General features: G+C 30.3%; 2 protein-coding genes across 3 annotated transcripts in view; both read left to right on the forward strand.

Annotated features, from left to right (window-relative positions):
* The first annotated feature begins 3646 nt into the window (after positions 1-3646).
* Positions 3647-8168, forward strand: LOC108761796 (major royal jelly protein 3). The gene is made up of 7 exons (XM_018508521.1): positions 3647-3898; positions 4153-4328; positions 4891-5109; positions 5480-5651; positions 6694-6920; positions 7050-7288; positions 7792-8168. Exons 1-6 carry the CDS (start codon positions 3709-3711, stop codon positions 7281-7283), a joined length of 1218 nt encoding a protein of 405 aa, XP_018364023.1. The 5' UTR covers positions 3647-3708; the 3' UTR covers positions 7284-7288; positions 7792-8168.
* A 17015-nt stretch (positions 8169-25183) lies between these two features.
* Positions 25184-26734, forward strand: part of LOC108761772 (major royal jelly protein 1) — a 3137-nt gene continuing 1586 nt past the window's right edge. Inside the window, exons 1-4 of one of the 2 annotated variants that reach the window (XM_018508490.1) lie at positions 25184-25303; positions 25502-25697; positions 25988-26163; positions 26421-26648. In XM_018508490.1, the coding sequence (XP_018363992.1) occupies positions 25508-25697; positions 25988-26163; positions 26421-26648 (594 nt within the window). In that variant the 5' untranslated portion in view covers positions 25184-25303; positions 25502-25507. Of the gene's footprint in view, positions 25304-25385; positions 25698-25987; positions 26164-26420; positions 26649-26734 lie in introns of both variants that reach the window. The other variant, XM_018508489.1, reaches the window with a different exon arrangement.

Raw genomic sequence — 26734 nt, forward strand, 5'->3', positions numbered from 1 at the left:
ACAGGGTCAAAAAAATTTTTTTTTAATTTCGAAAAAAATGTTTGTGATTTAATAATAATAATACCTTTATTGGGTGCAACTGTTAACACTAAATACTAAATAAATAATCATATTACAATAAACATTGTTTGTCTTTTTTCCATAAACTTTTTAGTTACGAAGTTAAAAATACATTTTAGATAAAGTAAGTTTTTGCACAATAAAATTTTAAACAATAAAAATTCAAAATTTTTATGAAAACTCGTACTAATTTTTTTCAAAAAACTTTAAAGCTTAGAAAATCTACTTTAAAATTCTTATTTGTTTTTAATCCGTTGACATTTCAGTCAAGAACAACGCTTCAAAATATAACAAAAATATTGAAAAAAATATAAAATTTTATTTTTATATATTTTAGGAACAAAATATCATAGAAACGAAATTCAAATGCCGATTTAAAACTCTATATTTTTCCTCTTTAAAATGTACTTTTAAAAAACTCTACAAAAACTTCTCTTTCTATTCACTGAAATACTTAAGTTTGAATGAAATGAAAGTACATTGCAAACATTCTCGAATGTTTCGTTCATGAAGGAAAGTCTTTGTGTACATAGGTATACTTTAAAGATATATTAGTATGAATAAGAATAAAATGTTAGTATCAGGCTGCTCCTCGCCCTGATGAAGTGGACTGCAAGGTTCACGAAACGTTGGCATTCCAAGAATGGATTTGAACACGGAGAAAACCCGCGAAACACAAGATTGTCATATAGGAAACACCCGTGAAAGCCTCAAGAATATTAATAAAATGTTACGTTATCTTCTAATTTATATTTTACTAATAACTGATGGCATAAATATTGAGTACCATCATTTTATTGCAAAAGTAGCGTTCCTTGTTTACATTTCTGTTCGTCACTAATATGTACTGTATGTTATGTATGCCGATTCGAAAAGCTTTTAATGAGACTGCACTTACGATGATACTTTATGATGATGTATAATGAAGCCTTTAAAAGCAGTTTTATATATATTATATAGAAAACAGTGACAAACGATCGTCATTCACATTTGCAATATATGTGTCTAACTGTCTAATACCGTCTACAGGTATAGTTTAGTTATGTTACCTTATTATTGTGCGATTCAAAAAGTCACAAACCTAATTACATTATTTGAAAAAAGAAATCTCTTTTTAGACCATAAACCAGACAAGATAATTATAGGGTAACTGTCTTAATTATTGTACCTGTCCCTATTAGTATACTTTTGTATTTTGATAAGTCATAAAGAAACCTAGCACAAATAAATAAGAAAAAATATTTTTTTTAAGTTAAATTATTAATACATACGATACTGAAGATAATATTTTATTTTTTCAGTATTAAAGTATTTTAAACATTTTTCGAAAGATACGAGAAATTTATGTGAATCTAGTAATACGTACCGCAAGATTTTAAACTTGTTCCTATTAATGTGCCTTGTATTGGAGCTGAGAACGTTGTGTTATGAGTGTACTTTGAAATAAATGTAATTGAAATAATGATTTACGTAATATTAACATAAACAATTAGCTTAAATTTATTATCTGCTTTAGTAACTATGTTAAAATGAGTCAAATGTGGATAGGCACACAAATTGGGGGCACATTAATAGGGCCATCGCCGCTTAGAGGACTCACTAATAGGGATAAAAACATGTTTTCTATTTTTGTCAAAAGCATTATAAAGTATTAACATTTTTTAGATCAAAAAAATATTATAAAAAAAAGAAGTAGTTGAAAAACCGATATTGATTGCAAGCGGATAAAATTAAAGCTACAATATTTAATAATTAATTCAGTAATAAGCAAATTTGCTAAAAGGCACATTAATAGGAACAGTTACCTTAGTCGCAAAAAACGGGTCCGTTAATATAATTATTCATTCATATTACAATATTTTTGAAAAAATTAAGCTTAAAAGAGCAAAAAGGTACTCTTTTACATCTTTAAGTTAAAATAGCTTCAAAATGTAATAGAGCAATTATGCAAATACAGATTCGTTTTCTACACCAAAAGATTAATAAAATTAACTATTGTATTAGTTACTTTTGCAAAAACTAGCAATCAAAAATATGTCAAATAAAATAAAAATTACGTTAGTTTCCTTTCTTCATGGCGTCGATGATAGCCTAACATATTACACCGGGTGTTTCAGACCATCCGTACCTTTATCTTCGTAGGATAAGGTCCAATCGTAAAAGTGTTCAGACAAAAGTTGTAGGGTTTAAAAAGATCTGTTTACTGATCTTATCAGTTTGACTTTAGGTGGTGTCGTCGATTTTTTTGAAACACCTAACTTTTTCTTCCAGTATCTAATAACTGTTGTCAAGAGTTTTTCAAAACACTATAATAAAGTTATTTTTCATTGAGTACTTTTCGAGTTATAAGACTTGAAAATTACATCAATACTGCCGACATTAGCATTACGTAAGGTGTCCAACCGACGGCTAAAAACTTCCTGAATGTTGTTTAGGATCATGTCCTGGAACATTTATCAAAATCAAAGTCATTGGAGATTGTACCTCTTATTTTTAGTTTTACATAAAAATTCTTAGTGCAAAAATGGAAATAAAAGGAATAATCTCCAATGGCCTTGATCTTGATAAATGTTATTCAGGACATCCTGAGCAACATTCAAGAGGTTTCAGCCATCGATCGAACACCTTGTGTAATGCTAATGCCGGCACGACGGTACTATAACTTTCAAGCCTTATAACTCCAAAAGTACTCAATAAAAAATAACTTTATTATAATGTTTTGGAAAGCTCCCGACATCGGCTATTAGATTCTGGAATAAAAAATAGGATGTTCCATTTAAAAAATTCGATGTGACCTTAATCTTATCTTGACGACACCACCCAAGGTCAAACTGATAAGATTAGAGTAAATAGATTTTTTTTAATCCTACAACTTTTGTTTGAACACTTTTATGATTGGACACCTTATCTTGTGAAGATAAAAGGGTAGAACGGGTAGTCTAAAACACCCGGTATAATATATGTCATTATGTATACGTAATAAGTCATCTAAGTATCATTATTCATCAGTCGAATCGAAAGATATTAACTAGTCTACAATTATGATAAGTTGTATAATGTGGTTTTTAAAAGCATTCGTGTATATTGTGAAAAAAAGGTATAAAAGCAAACAATCGTTACCTCACTCGCATTTGTGATATACGTGTCTATCGATACAGTTCAATTTATATTATTTTATTGTTGCAACCCAAAAAGTCACAACTTAATTATTAAAAGACACGCGCATTTAAAAAAATTTACTAATTTGCACAACTTATTGCATGCCATAAGCAAATGCAATTTGTTGCGAAAAAACTAAAGTGGAACATTAAAATCTTGAAATACTTTGTTACAATAAAAACAGAAAAACACCGAACATGTCGTTTTTTTCCGACAATCTGTTAATTTTTGTAATTCAAACAACATTTTGCTGTAACATTTTCGCTGCAACTATATTAGAAGACTGTAATCGCAAACAAGACAAAACAACAATTCTACTAATATGGTAATTACAAAATATATTTAATTAAAAAAACATATGTACAATAATTCTCTTGAAACTCGAAATTTTAATTCTTAAGATAGATTCGTATCCCAACAACGAGTCTCATTCTGTACTTTGAATGGCACAGCATTATTGTTTGTTAGCTATACGCTACGATAAAAAAAATGGGGCATTCTTTGTTTGCCATGCTAATTCTGTCGACGGCGATTGTGAGCTTTGGACTCAAAGTAAATGTTGTTCATAAATGGAAATATTGTGAGTATGAATGGGAAAGTGAACAGCAGAAGGAAGACGCGATAAATTCCACTTATGACCCTTACATGTGTGTGTTAATCGATGCAGACAAAGCAGAAGGTTGGTTGATGCCAGATTATTCTTAAAAACCTCTCTCCCTCCCTCCCCTTCCCCCTATCTCCTTTCTCCTTTCCCCCTTCCCTCCCTTTTTCTCCCTCTCTCCCTCTTTCTCTCTCTCTCTCTCTCTCTCTCTCTCTCTCTCTCTCTCTTCAATATTGTTAATGAAATGATATCATCTTGCTACTATACAAAAACTTGCGGAATGAATATATATTTTAGCACGCAAATTTCGTTCACAAACAAAATTCTTATAGATGGTAGAGTATTCGTTACTGCGCGAAGAGAATTAGGCCCTAGTGCACCTGCTACTCTGGCGACAGTAACTCATAAGACAGGACCAGGAGGTCCACTTTTGCGTCCTTATCCAAATTGGAGTTGGCATAATAGTAGTTGTATATGTAATGGTATTGTGAACGTTTACCGAATGCACGTAAGTATTAATGTCATTTTTTCAAGTGGCGTTACATCATACATGCACATTTAGATATTATTTAGATATTATTATTTAAATATATTATGTCCAACAGTTTTTTACGCATACCTACATACTAGAGATGTATCCGAATACGAATAGAATCAAGTAAAGTCCGATTCTATTCGGATTCGTATCCTTATGATTTAAATCCGAACTACTTGAAAATTTCTAATTTAATTGTAAGAGGTTTGAACACGAATACATATTGACAATCTTATATATACATATTATACATATATATATATATTTTATACATTATAAATTTTTTTCATTACTTTGTATATTTACTATATATTAAAATTCGACCTAACAATAATTACGTTGTTGTTAACTAAAAGTTATGTTTCAATAATTCGATCCAGTTCGGATTCAATTTAAATCCGAACCAAAAAATTAAATTTGATTCGATTTGATTAAGCATTAAAAAATCTTTATTTGCACTTCTCTACTACATATCTACACAATGATCAGCTTGATGCAGAAAATACAAGAAATTGAATTTTTACTTTCACCTCAGATTCAATGCAATCACATTGTCATTCTGGATAACGGCAAAATCGGATCCGATCAAATTTGTAATCCAAAACTGTTGATCTTTAATTTAAAGAACGATACACTAGTTAAAATAATTTACATCCCACTTGACATTGCGACTGATCGAACAGGTGCTGGACATTTAGCAACGCCTATTGTTTATTATCCTAAAACATGCAAGCAGTTCCTGGATGAAATGATTGTGAGAACATCTTCTTTTAATAGTATATTTCATTATGATCACAGTACGATAAAATTTCAGAATAAAATTGTGATAAGATTGTTTCAATATACTGTTATCAAAAGATAAATTAATCAAAAATTAACACCAATAGTTCCTGATATTTGATGTTATTAACATGTATAAAACAAGATATAATCTATTACATTTTTGTTTATATTATACTTTATTTCATTTATTTCATTTTTTGTTACTAAATGTTGCTTATATTAGGAAAAATATAAAATATTGATGGTATATATTATATGTTAAGCGACCGATACGATACGCATTCAGCAACTCTCCCCTATATCTGGAATTTAAATGATTTAACACACATAAATATATACAGGTATTTATATCTGATAACCAAGGTTCCGGTTTAATAGTTTATGACTCATCTAAAAAAAGTATATGCAAAATCGAATCTGATTTCATGAAATCAGCTGATGTTATTGTCTCTGTAGCAGGCCAAAATTTTACTTATACAGGTGGTACCTTGAGTTTGACAGTCCTTGGCGATGGCAAGTATTTGCTTCTTAATAAACATTATTTTGACATTATTTTATTAACAATGAACATAGTTTAAATTATTTTAACATCATTTTATTACGAGTGTTATGAATTTTTTTATACCATTCATAATTTTTTTGTTCAATACACTACGTAAAAAAATTAAAGGGATGGGATCATCTATTTTACCCTTCAAAAATGGGAAATTTTCAAGAGAGCGCAAAAAATGATTATAATGAAATGATTCAAAAACTTGAAGTCTCTACTTTTCAGATCAATGCTCTAGATAAAGATCTGACTGAATTTTTACGAACATATACGGATACAAATAGATTTGTTAAATCTAAATATTTTATTATTTGTACAAACTTTGCAAAGTTCCATAATAAATTAATAATGACGCACTAACATAGTTTATACCTTTCAAAAAAGTGAAGTTTTATCTTTGATTTGCATATTTATTGATTATTATATGCAATTTGCTTCACCGAGCTATTCGACATTGAAGCAAAAAGCATTTTTTAACTTTGCCTTCTCATAAAAAAAGAGCGGAATAACGTTCGATTGAAAATAAATAGAAAGGTTTAGATTTTCTTTTTAAGGTGCATGTATCATTTTTTTTTCAATATAAAGAAACTTTTCTTATATAAACTTCGCTTAAACGGCACTAAAAATTCAATATTGGTTCATACATTCACCACACGTTGCTCTTCATTAGATTTTCCAGTAAAAACGCTATTTTTCCGCTTAACAAGTAAACTGGATGCTAAGGCAACTGATTGTGCTCCTTGTCAATATTTCCTATTCAAGAACACGTGACGTCACGTGCACGTCATATACACATAACATTGCGTATGCAGCAAACATCAAATATGCATAACAGACAGTTTTGATATCGCCAAGGATGGCTGCCACAATACCCGTCTCTTTTTCATTTGAGCAATCTAATACATTTATGCACGCAACTAATAATGAAACTTAGAAAACTGTCTTGCAAATAATCAATTTCACTGATTCCTATGATCTTTTCACATTGCATTATAAATATTTTAGATCTTTATTATGCTTCTATATCGGGAAATAAAATCTATAAAATAAAAATTAAGACGCTACTAAAATGTCCAAATAAAAAAGAAGCTAACAAAAATAGTAAACTTGTGAAAAGAATTGCAAACCCAATATTACCAATAGCAGCAGCGGAACATGTAATATTTTACAGCAATGTTCAGAATATGTCTATACTAGGTACAAACATTTATAAAAAGTCTGATGAAAATACGGTAAGATATCCAAATATAATTGTTATTTACATATCAATCGATAATAAATTATTTTGAATATTAACGATCGTTATATCTAATAATTGTTAGTATTGTTTTAATGCTGTAAAACGAAATATTAATTTTAAGGTGGTACTTGCGCAAGATTCCAAAAAATTGCAATTGATAACTGGGCTGAAATATTCAAGCTACTGGGACCAGCTAACGTATTTTTCAGATAGATATCAGCGTTTCGTTCTTGGTACAGTGAACCTTAACGAAATACACTTCCGTTATATGGAAATGGATTTAGCAGACATACGAGAAAAAACAGATTTATTTTCTAAAACCAAAACTACCAAGTCTTTGTTTTCAATATTTTAACATATGTAGGTATGATTTAAATTTACATATAAAGTACTTGTTATACAATTCAGACGAAACAAAAAAAGTATAGGTTTATGACTATAAAAAAAAGTTGCAACGTGATTTTATACAGATATATTTATTCTTTTATTGGCAAATTTTACGGTTTAATTAATTGACATATCAGCAAATAATAAACTACTTTGAAAGAGTTATGTAAATACATATAATCTTGATCTAATATGCTATTTTCTGAATATAATCTCATAAAAAACGAATTATTTCGACATAAATAATATATTAATACGAGTAACACAAATTGCCATTTCAATACAAACATATAGATATTAAAGCTCCAGAAGCTAAGACAAAACAAAGATTATAAATGTTTTTATATAATATTTTTGCGATAATTTTGAAATATTTTTTATTAATGTTTTTCAAATGCTAGCGATATTAGATTTAATTCATACAGACCGTTATCACCCATGCTAACCGATGCTATAAAATTCCAATCTTTCGCAAGCGTAACAAATTCAAGCATGAGCGAGTTCGGAAACAATACAAAGGAAACTCGGAAACCCGAGGAAGAAAGCAATCGTCGCGCAATTCAGGGAGATCAGGAGAGAAGAAAAACGCCGGAAGTGAACAGGACACGGAAGCGATGGTTCTCGCCCCAAATTCTGCTCGTTCACAAGTAAAGAGAAAATCCAGGATGGTGGTTTTGCATTCACCGAGATGATCTCGAGGTAGCTCGCCGAAGAAAATTGCAAGAAAACCAACTCGGTGGTAGAGTTTCTGTTTTTTCTCTGCCGTTTTTTTCACGAATAAATCGAAAGGAATCGGAAATTACCGGATAACCGCGATTAATCCGAAGCGATCTAACGTAAAAAGTCATACGTAACGAGCATTTTTTTCTTTCTTCTAATGGGGATTTTCTATCATTCCAAACTCTTCGCTAATATATAGAACAGTTTCAAAACTTTATCATTGTCCGTTTTACCAGTTATCGATACTGTAATGAATTTGCACAATCTACTTTTCATCAAAATTTTATAAAAGATCTTCAGTTCTTACAATCTTCGTCAATTTCAAGCATCAATGCGTTAGTTTTAATATTTTAAATTATTTAAAACTCTTAATTTAAATTCGTTGGAATATATAAAAAATGATTTTGTTATTCATTGATGCCATTCAAGATTAATTTATCATAAAGATTTTTAATATTAAATGATTAATAAAAATTTTTCGACAAAGGTAATATGTTCACTTTATATCAATTATATCGTGTGCTATAAATAACAAATTTTATTCAATTAACAACAATATATTTTGAAAAGATATTTCCCAATTATAAAAAATGTGTGGCATATTAATACAATACAGCATTCAATAAATTAAACAGTTTGACTTCAATATCACAAATTCTGTTCCTGGAATTTTACGATTTTAGTTTGTGTTTTAATAAAATTACTGTCAGAATTATTCATATCAATCACAATCAGAATTATATATAAGGATCCAATAAACGCGGCTTTATTTCTTTCTGAGATGTTTTGTTGAGAATTATTTGCGCAAAGTACTCGCGAATCACTTTAACCACACGTTTTTCATCTTACTCGGCATTTTCTTCCGTAATTTCGCGAAAAGTAGGTTGAATACAAGCTGCAGTCATCTCGGGGTGCATCGTCTTGGAGCGATTGCACCATCTGACTCTGCGACTCTGATTACACAGATGTTCGCAAATAAATATGAGATACAACGAAAAAGTATGTGTGTGTGTAAACCACATTATCTCCACTAACGAAAATTTCGTCCGAATTATAAAATACTTATACATGTATTTGCGGGCTAAGATGTAAAATTTTAAACTATAAGAAATTGATCATAATTACCAGAGAAAAGTTTCTTCGATTTAAAGAAATGTTTCTTTGCTATACGGTCAATGATTTTCAAATCATAATTTGAACGTCATTTTTAGGATTTGAACATAAAATTTCTTTAAATCAAATAAATTTTATTTTATTAAAAAAAAATTTTTAATAAAAAAAATGACGTTCACAAATCAAAGAAATTTTTTCTTCGTATAACAAAGAAACATTTCTTTAAATCGAAGAAACCTTTTCTCTGGGTGTTGATTATTCTCCTCAAATTTGACTGTGATTTGTGACAATTTTGTACCGATTTAAAAAGGAGGGTTTAAAGCTTAAATTTTATACCTTTGTGGATGTCCACACTAAGGAGGCCTAACTCGAAGCTTTGTGGTCGGCCGCAGCGTTTCGTCCTGGTCCCACACTACTAGACTCATCAGTAAGGCGATGTAGTGTGGAACCTGCTTTAGACCTCTGGAATGAATCCAGAATGATGTTCTATTTAAAGGGAATTCGCGTGGCTGCGGTGCTCACACGAACCGAGTGAGTCCCGTGAACCTCTAGTGACGAGTCGCCACACCTTAAAATTTCGTTGTTGACGCTTATAATCTCGTTATAGATGTCGTTTAGGAGGCAATTTCCACAATAGATAGTATTGACAGTAGTTCTAGATATAAAATAGAATAATGCCAACATTTAAACTTAACCATAATATATCAATTTAGAAGCAGAACAGAGATACAATTGTTTTAAATGTGATATGAGTTGCCTATATAATCTTCCGTAATTAGTGGATAAATAATATCTAAGATATTTATAAGCCGATAAGATGTGATTTGCAAACAACTGAAATGTACTTACTAACGAAATTAATTGCACATTATATTGTATCATGCTAAAATCGCTTACAAATATGTTATTTACGAACTAACAACCGCGAAGATTCATATAGGCAATTTATACTTAATTTATTCTTGAAACCACAAACTTATTTTTATTTTTAATGTGTTTTTTAATCAATATTCAGTTTGCCTTGCAACAGAAATGTAATGTTGATTTATGTAACGATATTGTCGTTTTAGTCAAAATATTGTCAATACCATTATAAATTTGTAAGTTTAAATTTTGCAAAATTTTTCTTTTTTTGTGTTCCAATAATAACTTTTAACAAGCATAAAAGAACTAAATTACTTTACAATGAATGTTCATGCATAGGTATTCGTACATTTTAGTACGATATATGCAAAACGAAAAAGTTGCTTAATTTTTGCGGAAACGGTAAGTAGCAGCCAACTTAAGGTAATTGAAAGTAATGTACAGCTATGACGAACAAAATTCTCAGTGGATTTTAAAAGCAATAGAGAAGTAGAGAACACACTTCTGAAATTGACGGATTACAAAGGGAAAAGCACAAAGCACCGCAGTGTTTTACACAGAAGCTACGCCACAAACTACACGCAAACTGCTCGCAAAAGTTAAATAATGAGAATAAACAGAAAAGTATGACCGTCCAAGAGCATACCGCAAATTTTATTTTGTTAAAACACTATCTCGTTTTTACATATCTCATAATGACTGATTTGTAAAACTATTTCGAAACAAAAAAGCGCTTTGTTCTCATCAATTATATCACAATCACAGACGAAAGTATGTAAAAGACCTTTATTCATAATAGATTATTAACGTTATTTACAGAAGTCTCGAGTATTTCAGAAAACTTAGATTTCAAAATAAACAGATCGTTTTTTATGCATTTCGACACAATAAAAGTTCTTTCGCACAATTAGTCAAAAGCTAGCCATTTTATCCTTCTAAAAACAACCAAATTTTCATTCTATACATTCATGCATTTAAAGATAAGAAAGAAGAAATGCCCGAAAGAGTTATTCCGTGATACAAAACCTTTAAAAACGTAAAAGATTACTAAACACACTGTTTAGTCCAAATTATCAAGAAAGGTTTTTTCTTTATCTAAAAAAAGAGTTTTAACTAAATGGAGAATTGGATTTTTTAGCAAACACCCACTATCTTTCTATCCGTGTTTTAGCTAGGGGTAAATAGAATATAACGAGCGTAATTACAAGAGTTACTCATTAATGAGGACGTTGCGTCGCTTCGTTGCTCTAAAAGCGCGACAGCATCGCGGCAAAGTTTCACTAAAAAGAGAGACCCGAGCAACGGAAGATATTTTTATTATATACGGTTGAGCGAATCGTCCACTCGCGCAATGCAACCTTCATAAACCATCGCCAACCGCGATCGCTGCCACGATGCACGGTAACGATAACTCGTGGGTATTCTGGCGTTTCGTTGCAGGCCAGCTCGTTGCGCGAGTCGTTCGCGGCCGTTTGCATGAAATTATCGTGGGCGCTTGCAAGTTTTACCGCTGGGATACAAAAAGCGACGGTATAGTAACAAGTGCACCACGCTAACTTGCGGCCAACTCGATGGTTGCTTGTTTTCCGTAGAGGATATCCCTCCAGCGATTACCATTGTTTCTGTTGATAGCGAGTTTGTCGACCAATTTAAGACGAACTTTTTGTTGATTCATTTATAACTTCTTAACCATAAACATGAACTGTTTCAATACTAAATATACATAAGTAGAGTATAGTTTTTAAATAGAGAAAATTTATTTAAACCTACACGAAGAAAATATTAGGACATAAAATAAAAAATTCGTTTTTTAATATTTAATTAAAAGACAAAGACATAACATTACAATATATAACTATAAGTATAAAAATTACTATAAAAAGTTATATTTTTAAATCTGCTACGAATAAAAATTTATAAGATTCATATAATAATAATGTTTATTATGTAATTTTTCAATTTTTTAAAAATAAATTACTATATTAATATTGCAATTTTATTGTAATATTTTCTTCGTGTATGTATGTGAATCCCTAGATAAATTATACAGATAATAATTATAATATTGAATTAATTTCATATCGAAGCGAATCTCGAAACTCTTTCAGTTTAATATTTTGACTGCCAAACTAATTTTAGCTTAATATAAATGAGTTTGATATAAAAATGTAGTGTATTATTTTAATATCTTTAATTTTTTTAATATTTTAATATAATTTGTATTAAGGTAAGATTTAATTAAAAATATTATTAAGCGCATCAAATTCACTTTGACTGAATATGGCCAATATCTTTGCTTATTTTTGTTGATCATTTCTCTCGATCAATTTTATTTATTATAATTTAAATTCAATCAAGTAATTTGTCGCGAACACAAATTGCAGAGTAACGGTGAGACTCGGTACATAAAAAGTATAAAAAGGCGCGCTCGTAAATGCGGCAGAAACTTTAGCAATTAATTTTGTATCTGAGTGCACTTTATTCTACTGTGGGATACTTAATTCACGAATGGCAGCGCCGAGATAAGGATTGTTTGCGTTTAGAACGGGAATGCATTACCATGTACAAACACGTGCGGGATACTTCCGTATTCGCGGTGCACTTGAGAAGAGTAGAAAGAAAGAAGGATTGAGAGAGCAGTATCGATTTTCAAATCCATCCTAAAGCGAAAAAACAGAGAAAAATAAATACGGAAATATACAAACCGCAATATTCAATAACTGTATATTTAGTAAACTGTAATATGGCGATCGATAACCGGATACATTTTATAACAAACAAAACGAGATACTTTATATCAAATTAAAAAATAAAGCGATATTTGTGTCAAGAGACACAGTTTAACAAAGCATTTCAGCTACAATACACTGAATAGTAAAAAAAACAATAAACACGCGGTCGAAAAATGTAACTTGGAATTTACCGATCTGTTAACAGCGAATGCGTTAAATAGTCTCTGTGCTTTGCGATATAGTAGTTAATTACTGCCAGCAAGCACGAAGTTCCTTTGTCCTGCAACTTTCGTTTTCCACAATCGCAACTAAATTTACCAGATTTTCGTTGCCGGTGAGTTTCTGTCGTCGACGAATTGCGTGACGTACAATTTGCAAGTGGAAACTCCACCTTCGCGTTAGCGATACGGTGACATAGTCCAGATATTTAACCCAGCGGTCTCTAAACTGAAATAACCGATAAATTTCATCGCAAAGCCAGATAACGAGGCAAAGTCAAGAGTGTGTCTACTTCGATTGAAAATATTTTTATAGTTTACTTGTTAATATATATACAATGCATTTTCTTTTGCCTACATATTATTAAACAGCAATAATAATTAAATCAACGTCTATAAATAATATGACATTTAATTACAAATGTTTTGCTGTCAGACAAATTTTTTAAATGACATGTTTCACTCCGTGCCTTTTCATTATTTTTCCAATTTATCCAAAACACCATGTTTTTCGAAGCAACTAAAAATATATGTGTCGCATTTTAAACTGCCAACATCAACACGATTTAATTCAGTAACAATAACAGCTGAATTTAAAAGCAATTATTATTCCGATTACTATTTCATTATTTTGACATAACATCATTTGCCAGTGTTGTTCACTGAGATGCAAAACATGCTAGGAATTAAATTTTCAATATCGAAAACTTTGATAGTATGTTCAACAGTGGAAGACACAATAATGGTTGCCTACAGATTAAAAACTAATAAATTCATTAATAAAATTAATTCATGAATTTCTTGATAATATTTAATTTTTATGTAACTATATATTGTAAAAACGAGTTGTAAGTGTGATAACGAGCCGTGCAATGAAATGTTAGAAAATCGATTACAAAAATCTCCTTCGTGTTTAATCATTTATATATAACATGATTTCCATACTAATAGTTTTTCTTTCCAAAATCCATCTCTGATAATATAGAGAAACGCATTATAAGAATTATATAAAATCTAGATACGTATAGATACGTCCCATATTCTCTATTTCGTTATACATCGGACATCTGCTGATCTGTACTCGGTTTTGTGGGACGCCGGTGTGGGTACGTAAAGAACTCTACCTTCGTCACATTTCTTCTCGCAGTGATAAGTCAGACTTTAAGAGACCACGATCGCAGATACCTTATCTATGGTCTCCCTTTAAAGATGCATTTCCATCGTCGATGTATGCACGCAAAACCATCTAGGAATTTATCTGGATGTACGTTATCGTTACCGTAATCGTTATCGTTATCGTCGTCGGTTGGAGTAGAGTTTGGGAGCTACGAGAGACAGAGTTTTCACTGCGCAGGCTATTATTAAGTCGTGATATAGATAACTATCGATCATTAACTCTATCGACTGTTTTTAACGCGACGCGTATCGCGAAGGATGGAAAGTATTAACCTCGTAAAGGCTCAAGAGCTCCATCAACCCTGCGATATGTGATTTTTTTGTCGAGAAGTATAGAACCTTTCATATTTCATCGTTTAAACAAGCTCTCGCGTGTTCTTTTTAGTATTTTTTAATAGAATCTACAATATTCATACCCTATTAAAATAAAAACAGTATTGTATTTTTTTATTTATTAACTATTTATGACTAAAATATATTCATATTATTCTTGGTAAAAAATTATCGAAACAGAAATTTGCCAAAGTTGATTGCGGAAATAATTAAACGTATAAAAAATTTCTTATGTGTGTGTATATATATATATATATTTCATTTAAATTTGAATTTTATAATCAGCGATTCATTTCATATTATACTGGAAATGATAACTATAAAATATGTAATGTATATGTATATATTATATATAATATATATATATTAAAAGTTTTATTATTGGTATCAGAGTTTTAGTACGATAATATCTGTATTTGAATATGAATTTTACAGTCAATAATTCATTCTACAGATAATATCATACTGGAAACTCTGATAACTATAATACACTTTTAAAACAATGTATATACAATATTATATATTAAAAGTTTTATTATAGTTATCAGAGTTTGCAGTATGATATTATCTGTAAAATGAATTACTGACTATAAAATTCAAATTTAAATGAAGTACATATATATATGAAATTTATTTAACTTTCAGTAGGTATATAAATCGCAATCAATTTTGGCAAATTTCTCTTTCGATAACTTTTTACCTACAACGATATGGATTTGTTTTGGTCATAAATAGTCAATTAATAGTTAAATGACGGCTCATTGACAGGTAGTCGTTTTACCATAATTAGTTTTAAACCTTTATATCTCATAACTATAATATTGTTCGAAACGAAAACTAGCAAATATTTTTTTAACTTTTTTTCGAGAACAAGCTTGCTGTGATATGTATTAACTCGTAAATTTCGAAACACACTGTACATATTCCGTATCTCATTTAATCATAATTCATTATATTACCAGTTTCCTGCCAATCCTTCTACACTGTCGTATTTGACCGTTCTCTTTCTCGTTTTCCATTAATTGCGATCCGTCGCGACGTGATTAAAACTTTTTCCCCATTCTCTCTTTATTTCCTCAGAACGGTCCCGGTAATAACGATTACTTATTTCAGTGTCGGGTATCGCGCGTGTCCGGTCACGCTGTCGCGGCCTGCGCTGATTGCGGTGTGTTACGAGGAAAGTTTCCGTCGTCACGGTGGTATAGCGAGCAATAACGATTCCGGGATTTTCAGCAGTTTCCAATCGCTCTCTCGTATCTGAGAAGAATATAAACTAATTTAAGAAATTCAATACCGCAAAACTCGCAAGACACATTAGGTCTTTATAGCTGAATTAAGTATATACTCGTTGTACCAAAAATAAAATATATACCCAGGAAACAAGCTGACATTGTTAATTGGACGTCAAAATAACGTTTTCCGCGATATTTTTATGCCAATTAAATCAATTATTTTACTTCAATTTCCTAAGCAGAGTAAGGTAGTAGATACAATTTTAAACATGACACAATTCTGAATAAAATAAAATTTGAATCCACTTTTCAAATAGAAGTTATATTTATATTGCGCACGTCTTACAGCGCTTATTATCAATTTTTTAGTTATTTTGAAATTTCAATTTGTTTCTACGAGAATTCGATAATAACTTCTTTTGTTGTTATTTCACTGTTCAAATTTAATTTTTTAATTTAATATCCTTCAATACCTTCCACACATGAGATTAGGTGTTACTAAATTTGGACTTCAAAAATTGGATTTATTCTATTTTATTCAGAATTGTACCATGTTCAAAATTGTACCATCTCACTCAATATATATGATGTTTGGCAAAAATTTTCGTGTAATGCAGCTATAAAAAATAAGAAGTTCATTTGTTATGTTAAAAATGAGAAAGGAAAACCAACAGAATAAAAGCCAAATTGCAATCTCACATGAAAAATTGTAATGACTTTTCTTCGAAAATTTTAAAGAAAGAAACGAACACTGAAGAATTGTGTACTTAATATTTAACGCTGTGCCTCGCAAAGTGAAATTCGCGGCAACTTATGCAGATTTCCTCAGTGCAGAAAATTTTCTGAACATAATTGCCCGCGATCAACCGATCCGAAGTATTCCGATCCGCCTGCAAGAAAGAGCACAGTACTTTTCAAAAAGTTCACCATCGAAGTGGGAAAACTTTTTAATGTCGCTATTCGCAACAAGGAATTTCCGCGACGCGGAAAATGCGAGATCGCGCTTTATTCGTACTACAACTGCTGTATAATTAATTTGACTAAAGAGAGGTTCGAGGGAGTGAAATAAGCACGTTTTCCGATAGGAATCTTTAAAGCATGAGAATTATTTGGTGTAGCCAACATGAGCTATGAAAAAAGCTAGTAAATTTATTGAATTAGAATTCTAACTGATGTGACTGATAATCTTATTGTTATTAAAATAGAAATTGCAAGGATAATATTGCAAAAACGTATTACAATTATGAAATTACAATTTGATATAATAATTAGATATTATATATAATACTAATACGTTTTGATGTAATATAATAATATTAAATAATTTGATGTATTAATTTCTCAGTTAATCCAAGGATTAAATAATTAAAATCACTTTGAATTCAAACGTTTCGAAAATTACATGTAACAAAAGAAAATACATTTTTTTTATGACATATTATACAATACATAACTTCTATTTTTTTAGATTCAAAAGCGATTTTTAAAGCGATTATTAAAAAAATAAGCTTATCATCAAAAAAATAAGAAAATATTTTTTATTTTAAATATCTTAATAATTAATTAAGGAATACATTTCTGATGAGGTAAAACACACAAATATCTTTCATATGTCAGATAAAATTCCTTTATAATCTTTGTAAATGTTGTATATCACTGCAAAATTTTTAATCTCTTCTTTTACAATTTTGCATAAGAATATCCACACAGAACTAGAATAAGCTTAAATTTTCTCGGCTGCGCAACATTTTTCCTTGTAAAAAAGTTAATTTAATTACCACGTATTTTAACGAGATTGTAAAAGATAAATGTTCAACAGTGGAATGAGTTGTTTTGCACTATATCACGACGCTACAAAGAAACACGGGAAAATTCTTAATGCACGGTTATACTGTAAGCAAGGCATTGAAGCTGTAATGTGATTAAATACAAAGTAGACTACGGAAAGTAGTTTTACGATTAAAATCAGGTAGGATCGTATAATTGCGGTAATTGTCTCGTGAGCAATATAAAGACGAGATTTATTTTATTAATTAAAAGGCAAGTAGTCGGAAATATGCAAAACTCATCACTCCACACGTTCACATTTGCATATTATAGCTCTCAGAATATCGTTATAAGATTTATATATAAAGAAAGTGTTTTTCAAAGAAAAAAGAAAGAAATTATGCCTGTCATTTTTTTCACACAGATTATTCTGGATATTTGATTTTATAAAAAAGTAATTATATAACAAATTTTCATGATGATTATAACCGTGATATAAAATTCATTTGGATTTAATGAATGTTGGTGTGAATCGTTTGAGTTATGACATAAATGTGATCGGTAAAAAAGGGCGATGGCGCGGCGCGGCATTCTGCACCCGGGTGGCATTTTTGTATTATTAGTAGTTATAAGCGATTGATGAAGACTATGCAAGTCAAAACTAGTTTCGCATTAATTTTTAATGTATTGAACGCATTAAATTTAGTTAATATTATTTAACATACATTGTTAAATAATATTAACGCTTCTTTGGTCATTTTCTAAATAGAGTTTATATTACTTTTCAAACGAGTAGATCAAGGTTTTATTTATTACATATTTTTTATTTAATAATAACTCATCTACGTGGTGATTATGTGCAATAACAAAAGGAAATAATATCACGGTTATGGTAGAATGAATAGTGTAAAATACACTGACAATGTCTCGACCATTTACAAAAGCATCATCCGCGCAGATAGATTTTACCGATCGATGTAATCTATTCCAACCAGCTATCAGGTTAGCGTAAAATTCGCACGATGATTCTCCCTCTTCCACATTGCAGCCCTTTGCCCCATTCACTCGGTTCTTCCGCTCGCACCCGACTGCTTCCCTCGTTCTCTCTTTCGTCTTTCTACCCTCTAACGGGGATTCACCGCTGCCGATCGAGGTCAGACACTTGGATTTCACACGATTTATAATGCAGCTCTTTCGAATAGGATGGAATACGAAAGGGGGCACGAGATGGGTACGAATCAGAAATACGATCGTCCTATATGTGGATTCATTCGCGAGTACCCTCGCACGCACCTCGAAAATATCCTCGAAATCAAACAAAAACCATGGCTGGTATTCATAGTCAATTTTTATATTTAAAATTATATATAACAAATATTTACATAAGAATTATTAGCATACTATATCAAAGAAAGAATAAAATTCTTTAAGAATATTTATTATTTTATACTTTTCAGTGAAAAAAGAATGCTAATTATCAATTTATGTTTACCTATTGTACGTATACATATATAAGAAGAAAAAATAAATTTTCTAGAAAAGCTATTCTTCCACCAGACAGAATCAGATAGTAATAATAAAATTGCAAGAATTTCTCATTTCGTAGTTCTTCAAAGTTAGTAAAATTCAACCTTTATCTACTTTTTTTTTATTTAATCTTATAAAAAAAACCTTGATTGAATATAAAGCTTAGGTATATTAAAAAATGTAACATTTTTAACATAAAAAAATGTAATACGTTTTTATTTTTAACACATATTCTCTTTCATCTCGTTATCAAACATACTATCACGGTAAACTTTCCTCTTATTATCGTGGTAAACTTTATTGCAATTCTTTCAAGGTATAAACCATTTATAAGCAATTTCGACACAATTACGAAAATGCTCGGTGTATACATAAGTTTCAAAATGTCGAGCGATTTACAACGAGAGCGTGTTTACTTCAGTGTAGGTACTATAGCCTTAACAATCTCCGCTAATACCTCGACCAGAGCCAACCGCAACAGCAGACGTCGAGTTTGGCATTACAGGGGCTAAATCGTGTCAAACCAATCAGGGTCCGGTCCACAGCTATGAGATGTCCTTCAATCACTTTCCGACCCTCCTCATCCATCGTCAGTGTACACGCATTCTCCCCTCAATTATCTCTATAATTCGTGTTTGGTATTTACTTGTAGTGTAATTTATTGAAAGGAGGTACTTACAAATAAATCTATCATAGACTTAAGGAAGTGTCTATAATATATTATCTGCTTTATTAGATAAATTTCTCGGAAGAAGAATATCTAATATTATAATAACGCTGATTTTAACGACATGGTTCCATAACTTTATGATATGAAGATTTTTTTTTTAATTATTTCAAATCTAAAAAAGACAGTAAAAATTACAACTAGTTTTACTGAATTATTGGCAAAAATAAAATATAGTGGAAGGAAAATCAAAATTAATTTAATATCATTTATTATTACTACACTGTTAAAAATGTCATGAAATTTAATGTACTTTTAAGTTACATAGATTATATTCAATTTTATGTATACAAATTTAATGTATCTGCGACTGAAATGTATATGTGTACGTGTACAATAGAATAGGATAAAATGAATACAAACGAGTATGAAAATTATTTATCCGTAAAGATGCAAAATCGCAGCAATTTAGATTTTATTCGACAAGCGATGTCTCGTTAAGTGGCAATCTCATCATTCTCGTTTGCCATTCCTTCCTCCTATTCGTATTTTTCCGAACGCGGAGTGAAAAGGATGCATACCCTATCAATGTCAAACACGAAAAGTGAAATTCTTGAGGTAGCGGCTCGACAGATCGTCGCAAGAACGGTCGTGCTGAATTCAGAAGGATACGAGTGCGCTCCTTATATCAGGAATTGGTTATTTAATAAAAAAAACTTCAAGTGTGTATGCAAATTTTGATTTTGATCTCAGAAAAATTTAGGAATTTTTATTTCACAAGTAGAAAATAAAAATGTAAGCCAAATAAGGTGTATATATTTTCAAGAAGCAAATGGATTTCACACATGCGGTTTGAGTACATAGATATTCAAACATCCTAAATTGAGTATTGATTTATATTTTCTTAAAAGACGAAGATGAGGGCTGTACTGAAATATAATTGAGCCAAATCTTAAGACAAAAGTTGTGTCTACTGGTCCGAGAAATCGGTCGGAAGGTCAAAAATATTACGACAGGCGTTTCATATGCGTATACCTATCGTTCGATCCGGTTATTAATTTTAAAAAATAGTAATAGATTTTGCTTCTTTTCTTCCTATACTAACTCTCAGCCTAAAAAGATAATAAATACATTATTTTCTATTCCTACAGATCTATTTTGAAACTCTTAACGCAAATTTCGTTATTATTATAACGTCGCTAAACAGCTCTTTTATACTAAAAAAAGTTGCGCATCAGCGACGTTAGAGCCATGGTACACAAAAAACTTAAGGCAGTAAGAAGTAAGCAGTAAAAAAATTAACATGTTTTTTGGATTGGCTACTGCTTACGTTATGGCTTTACAGACTCTACTGTTGATTGGTCAATTCGCATACTGCTTATGTTTTATTGCTTAAGTTTTTTTGTGTGCCATGGCCCTTATAACGACAATGGAAACTCGTTAAGAGTTACAGAATAGACTTATTAATGATCTCGTTAATAAAAGGTAACATACTATATATTATGTTATCAGTTATTATACACGCGTAATAAGTGGTTATAATTCATTTATACATAAGTATCATAACAAGGCCGAAATGAAAGACTTTTAATGAGGCTACATTTATGATTATAAGTTTGTACAATGTGTATTGAAAATTTTTCATGTATATTTGTTTACAAAAAAAATAGATAAAATAGCAAGCGATCATTATTGCACTCACATTTGTGATACTCGTGTCTATTGATATAGTTATAATTCAATTATATTATTTTATTATTGCAATCCAAAAAGTTACGATTGATCTATGTAACTCAAAAATTTGCTAATTAATGCATTCCACATATAAATGCAATTTGTTGCGAGAACTTTAACTAGGTTACTTTCACGCAATCCGTGCAATACGCCCTAAAGAAGTTGCTGTCAAGTACCTACAACTTACTGCATTTCATGAAGCGAATATAATTCGTTTTAAAAACCAAAGTATAGAACACCACGAAACCTATTTTATTAACAATAAAAATAAAGAAACATCGAAACGCATCATCATGTTCTTTTTCCGAAACTCTGTTAATAATCAGTATCAGTGTGCTCCTCGCCCTGATAAAGTGAACGGCAAGTTTTCCGAAACGTTGGCATTAGCAATGGATAAAAACATGGCGACAACCTGCAAACCTTTTGATATCTTTGAAGATAATACCCGTGAAAGTTTAAAAACCGTTACTCTATTAATAATGTGTGTCGTAAACTTATGAGATTCCAGTAGCACCTTACTGGAATATCTTCGTTGCGATTACGTCATAAGACTGATTTAATCGCGGCGAAGGTAAAACAATAACTTTAGAAAGAATAAGTAACTTTTTAATAAATATTTAATTCAAAGAATACTTGTGTAGTATTTCTCTTGGGTTTTGGAGTTCCAATTCCAAAGACAAACTCGTATCTTGTCGGAGAATCCTATTTTGTAGCTTGAGTGTTATAATACGTATACAACATTATTGTGTGTAACCATACACTACAATAAAAATGGAACATTCTTTGTTTGTCGTGCTAATTCTGTCGATGGCAATTGTGAGCTTCGGAATCGAAGTGAATGTTATACATCATTGGAAATACATTGATTATGAATGGGATAGTCAGAAACAGAAGGAAGACGCGATAAATTCTGGCACTTATAATCCTTACAAAAGCTTTTTAAACGATATATAGGCAGAGCAAATAGTAGGTTGATTCCGGAATATTATAATAATGTTATACCAGATAATTTTATACAAAGTATAAGTATTTTTATTAACGAAAACTAACAATTTAAAGAATGTAACTACTATACATACAATCATATTATAAACGTATACATTTTACTCGTACAATATTATGTATGTGTGTATTTACAGTGTTTTATTTATTGTTAAACTTATAATAAAAGACAAATTCGTAACATACAAAGTTCTTGTTCTATTGACAAAATATGAGTGCCAAAGTAAAGAGCACACACACGCACGCACACACACACACACACACATCTCTGAAATTCTTTACATGTACAAAAGCTCTCTACTTCTTATATATTATCGGAAAGACTTCAGTGTCTTCAGTTCCGCCATATGGACGACACAGCAGAAAATGTTTTGTATACTATCGTATGGAAGTCTAATGCTTGTATGCATGAACAACAAATGCCTTATCATGCTTTCTCATTCCTTCTCCATATGTTTTCTTCTCATTTCTTCTCATGTCTTCTCCGATACGTGCGCAATTTCGAGTGTTTATACATACGAGGACATTTGTGTCCTCATATGTATAGCGCATTTTCAATTCCACAGGCGATAACATACAAAATATGCTATGACGTCCATATGACGACTAAAGCAATGGATGTATCCAGGAGCGCAAACACTTGCTAAGCGGCGAACATAAGTAACAATTTGATGTAATTAGTTGGATCTAAAGTTAAGAATTAATCACATTCGATGGTTATTACTTAACTGCTTGAACGGTTGCGCTACTGAAAGAATTCAACATAGGAGACGTAGATAGCTTGTTATACGCATGCATTGCGTGCCCAAAATCGCTGGATTTATTACTTTATAAAAAAATTTCTGAACTGCTTCTTAATTAACTCTGATCCATATTTTGTTATTAAAACCAGTACTTTATAAAATTTTCTTTTACTATGCGTTTAAATGGAACAACTTGTACACTGAAAAAAATATCTGATTGGATTAATTGGAATTCTGGGTGAAAATAGACGAATCAGAATTTTCTATCAAACTACTAAAATTTTAGTTGAGATAATGAAATTCTGATTGGTATTTTCTAGTTGGTCCATTTTCGCTCAAACATTTTTTATCACATTTCGATCATGAAATTAAAAATATATCCTTTAATATATAGCACAAGTTAAAAAAAGATTTTTATAGATGGTAGAATATTTGTTACTATATCGAGTTTTGGAGCATTGGCTACTTTGGCAACAGTATAAGGATCAGGTCCACTTTTACGTCTATATCCAAATTGGAGTTGGCATAATGATAGCAGTATGTGCGATGGTATTATAAATGTTTATCTACTGCATGTAAGTGAATATTTCTCGTTTAAATGATTGCCACATCTTAAATTATTAAAATGTTCAATAGTTTATTACGCATACCTACATATACATATGTATACACAACAATCAATTTGATAACAATAAATAAAATATAACTTTTGCTTTTCAATTTAAGATTCAATACAATCACCTCTTCGTTATGAATAACGGCCAAATCGGGCCTCATCAAATTTTTAAGCCAAAACTATTGATCTTCAATTTAAAAAATGATACACTAGTTAAAACTATTTACATCCCACTTATTGTTGTTGCTAATCGAATAGACCATGGTAAATCTTTATTGGTAAATCCTTTCGTTGTTATGTTCCCGGAGAATGTAAATAGTTACTGGATGAAATGATTGTTAGTATATTACCTTTTAATAATATTTTGATTTCATTTTGATCACAATAGTACACACTCGCTATACTGTATGTAATGTATTCGGTGATTTAAATGATTTAATAACATAAATATACGCAGATATATAAAAAGTAATACGGGTGTAGGTTGTAACACCTACATAATAAAAATATACACAAAATACAAAAGCATAAGAAAGAGATTAGAAGTTTGTAATTAATTAAAATGTATAATTTTACATTTTTCTATCTCACAATGATATAGCTAATATAAATTTAACTATAACATATTATATAATACACTGGTTAAAAAAAATATAACTATAATAAAATTAAACAATTTTTTCGAGTGTGTGTTTTGAGAATCACATCAACTTACATATCTTCAATCCATATACCTAGTAATATGTAGTTACGTAGATGTTACTTATCCATGTTATTTTTGATTCCAGTCTCCCTTATTATATATCTATAAAGATGCAACGAAGACATACATGATAATTTGAAAGCAATTAATGAATTCATTAGCAGAAATCGATGAAAATAAATTTTATAATTGCGAATGACGTTAAGGGGTTATAAAGAATAAATAAAAAAAAAGATTATCACTTCGTTGTCTGACCATCTATTTCCCCATCCTCTATACGGCCAAAATTTTCACACTCGTAGACGAGTCAAGTCACCGTGTGACTATATGCTCACAAAGATAACAAATATTTTATTTTTGTTCCTAATGGCCTCATTGATAAGATAACATATATATATACGTGTTACATGTTGTTATATACACGCAATAGGTATAAATATTATAACAATGTCAATGCAAGACTTTTAATAAGGCTATAATTATGTTTATTGGTTATATGTATAATGACATTTTAGTACGTGTTACATATTGTTATATACACGCAATAGGTATAAATATTATAACAACGTCAATGCAAGACTTTTAATAAGGCTATAATTATGTTTATTGGTTATATGTATAATGACATTTTTTAAAAACATTTTCATGTAATTGCATGAAAAAAAGTATAAATAACAAGCAATTGTTGTCGAATTCGCATTTGCAATATATGTGCCTGTTATTGCAGTTCAGATTCAGAAAATCTTAATAGTGCATATTTTAAACTTATGTGATTCAGGTAGAACACCTTACTGAAATATTGTTGCTGCGAAGTTGCAACATAGGCAAAACAACAACTCTGGTAATACAGTAACTTTTTAACAAATATTTTTTATTAAAAGAATTTTTTATTAAAAGATCATCTTTGCAATATTCCTTTTGAGACTCGCAATTCAAACTTCCAAGATAAACTCGTATCCCAGTGGAGAATCCTATTTTATACCCTGAGCAGCACAACATTATTGTCTACAAACATTACTATCTGTACTATTCATCACAGTAAAAAATGGGACATTTATTTACCTTGCTAATTCTATCGATGGCAATTGTGAGTTTTGGAATCAAAGTGAATTTTGTTCATAACTGGAGATATTGTGAGTATGAGTGGGAAAGTCAGCAGCAAAAAGAAGACGCTATAAATTCTGACACTTACAATCCTTACAAGTGCTTATTCGTCGAGGCACTTAAAGCGGAAGGTAAATTGATAGCAGACTACTAGAAAAAATTGTAATAATTTTGTACAAAATATTTTTATTATATTATGCGATAGCTTATGGTTATAATATTTAACTATATTGACACATTATAGAGCTATACATTTTATTATGTATATAGATATTATATATAGTATATATGTATATGTATACATACAATACATACTCCGATGTTGTTAATGCAACAGATAGCATTACTAATGTCATGAAATTCAAGAAATAAATATTCTTTAGTAACACATAATTGCTGTTTATAAACAAAATTCTTATAGATGGTAGAATATTCATCACTAATACGAGAGTGTTTGGTCCTGGATCACCTGCTACTTTGTCGATAGTAACAAATAAAACAGGACCAGGTGGTCCACTTTTACGTCCGTATCCAGATTGGAGTTGGCATAATAGTAATTGTACATGTGATGGTATTATAAATGTTTATTATATATATGTAAGTATTAATATGTTTTGTTCAAACGGGTTTTTAATATAAATGTAATGTTTATATATAATAATATAAGTATATGTAATAATATAATATAATATTATATTATAGTAATACATATTATATGTCTATATTATATACATAATATATATATATAATATTAATTAACAGTCAAGTCTATTATATATTAAGCATACCTATATACATACTCAATAGTCAGTTTGATAATCGTACGCGAAACAGAATTTTTGTTTTTATCTCAGATTCGATGCAACCACATCTTTGTTTTGGATGACGGCGAAATCGGAGAAACTAATAAACAAATTTGTAATCCAAAACTATTGATCTTCGATTTAAAAAATGATATGCTGGTTAAAACTATTTATATCCCACTTGATATTGCTACTAACAAAACGGGCTCTGGATTATTAGTAGATGTTTTGGTTTATGTTCCAAATGAGAAATGCACGCACTTTCTGGATAAAATGATTGTTAGTACACTGAAAAAAAAGTCTAGTTATAGCTATATCAAATATTGAGTGAAATAGTTTCAACTAAATGTTGAGGTAATATAACT

The sequence above is a fragment of the Trachymyrmex cornetzi genome, unplaced genomic scaffold, assembly GCF_001594075.2.
Source record: "Trachymyrmex cornetzi isolate Tcor2-1 unplaced genomic scaffold, Tcor1.1 scaffold262, whole genome shotgun sequence".
Taxonomy (NCBI): Eukaryota; Metazoa; Arthropoda; class Insecta; order Hymenoptera; family Formicidae; genus Trachymyrmex; species Trachymyrmex cornetzi.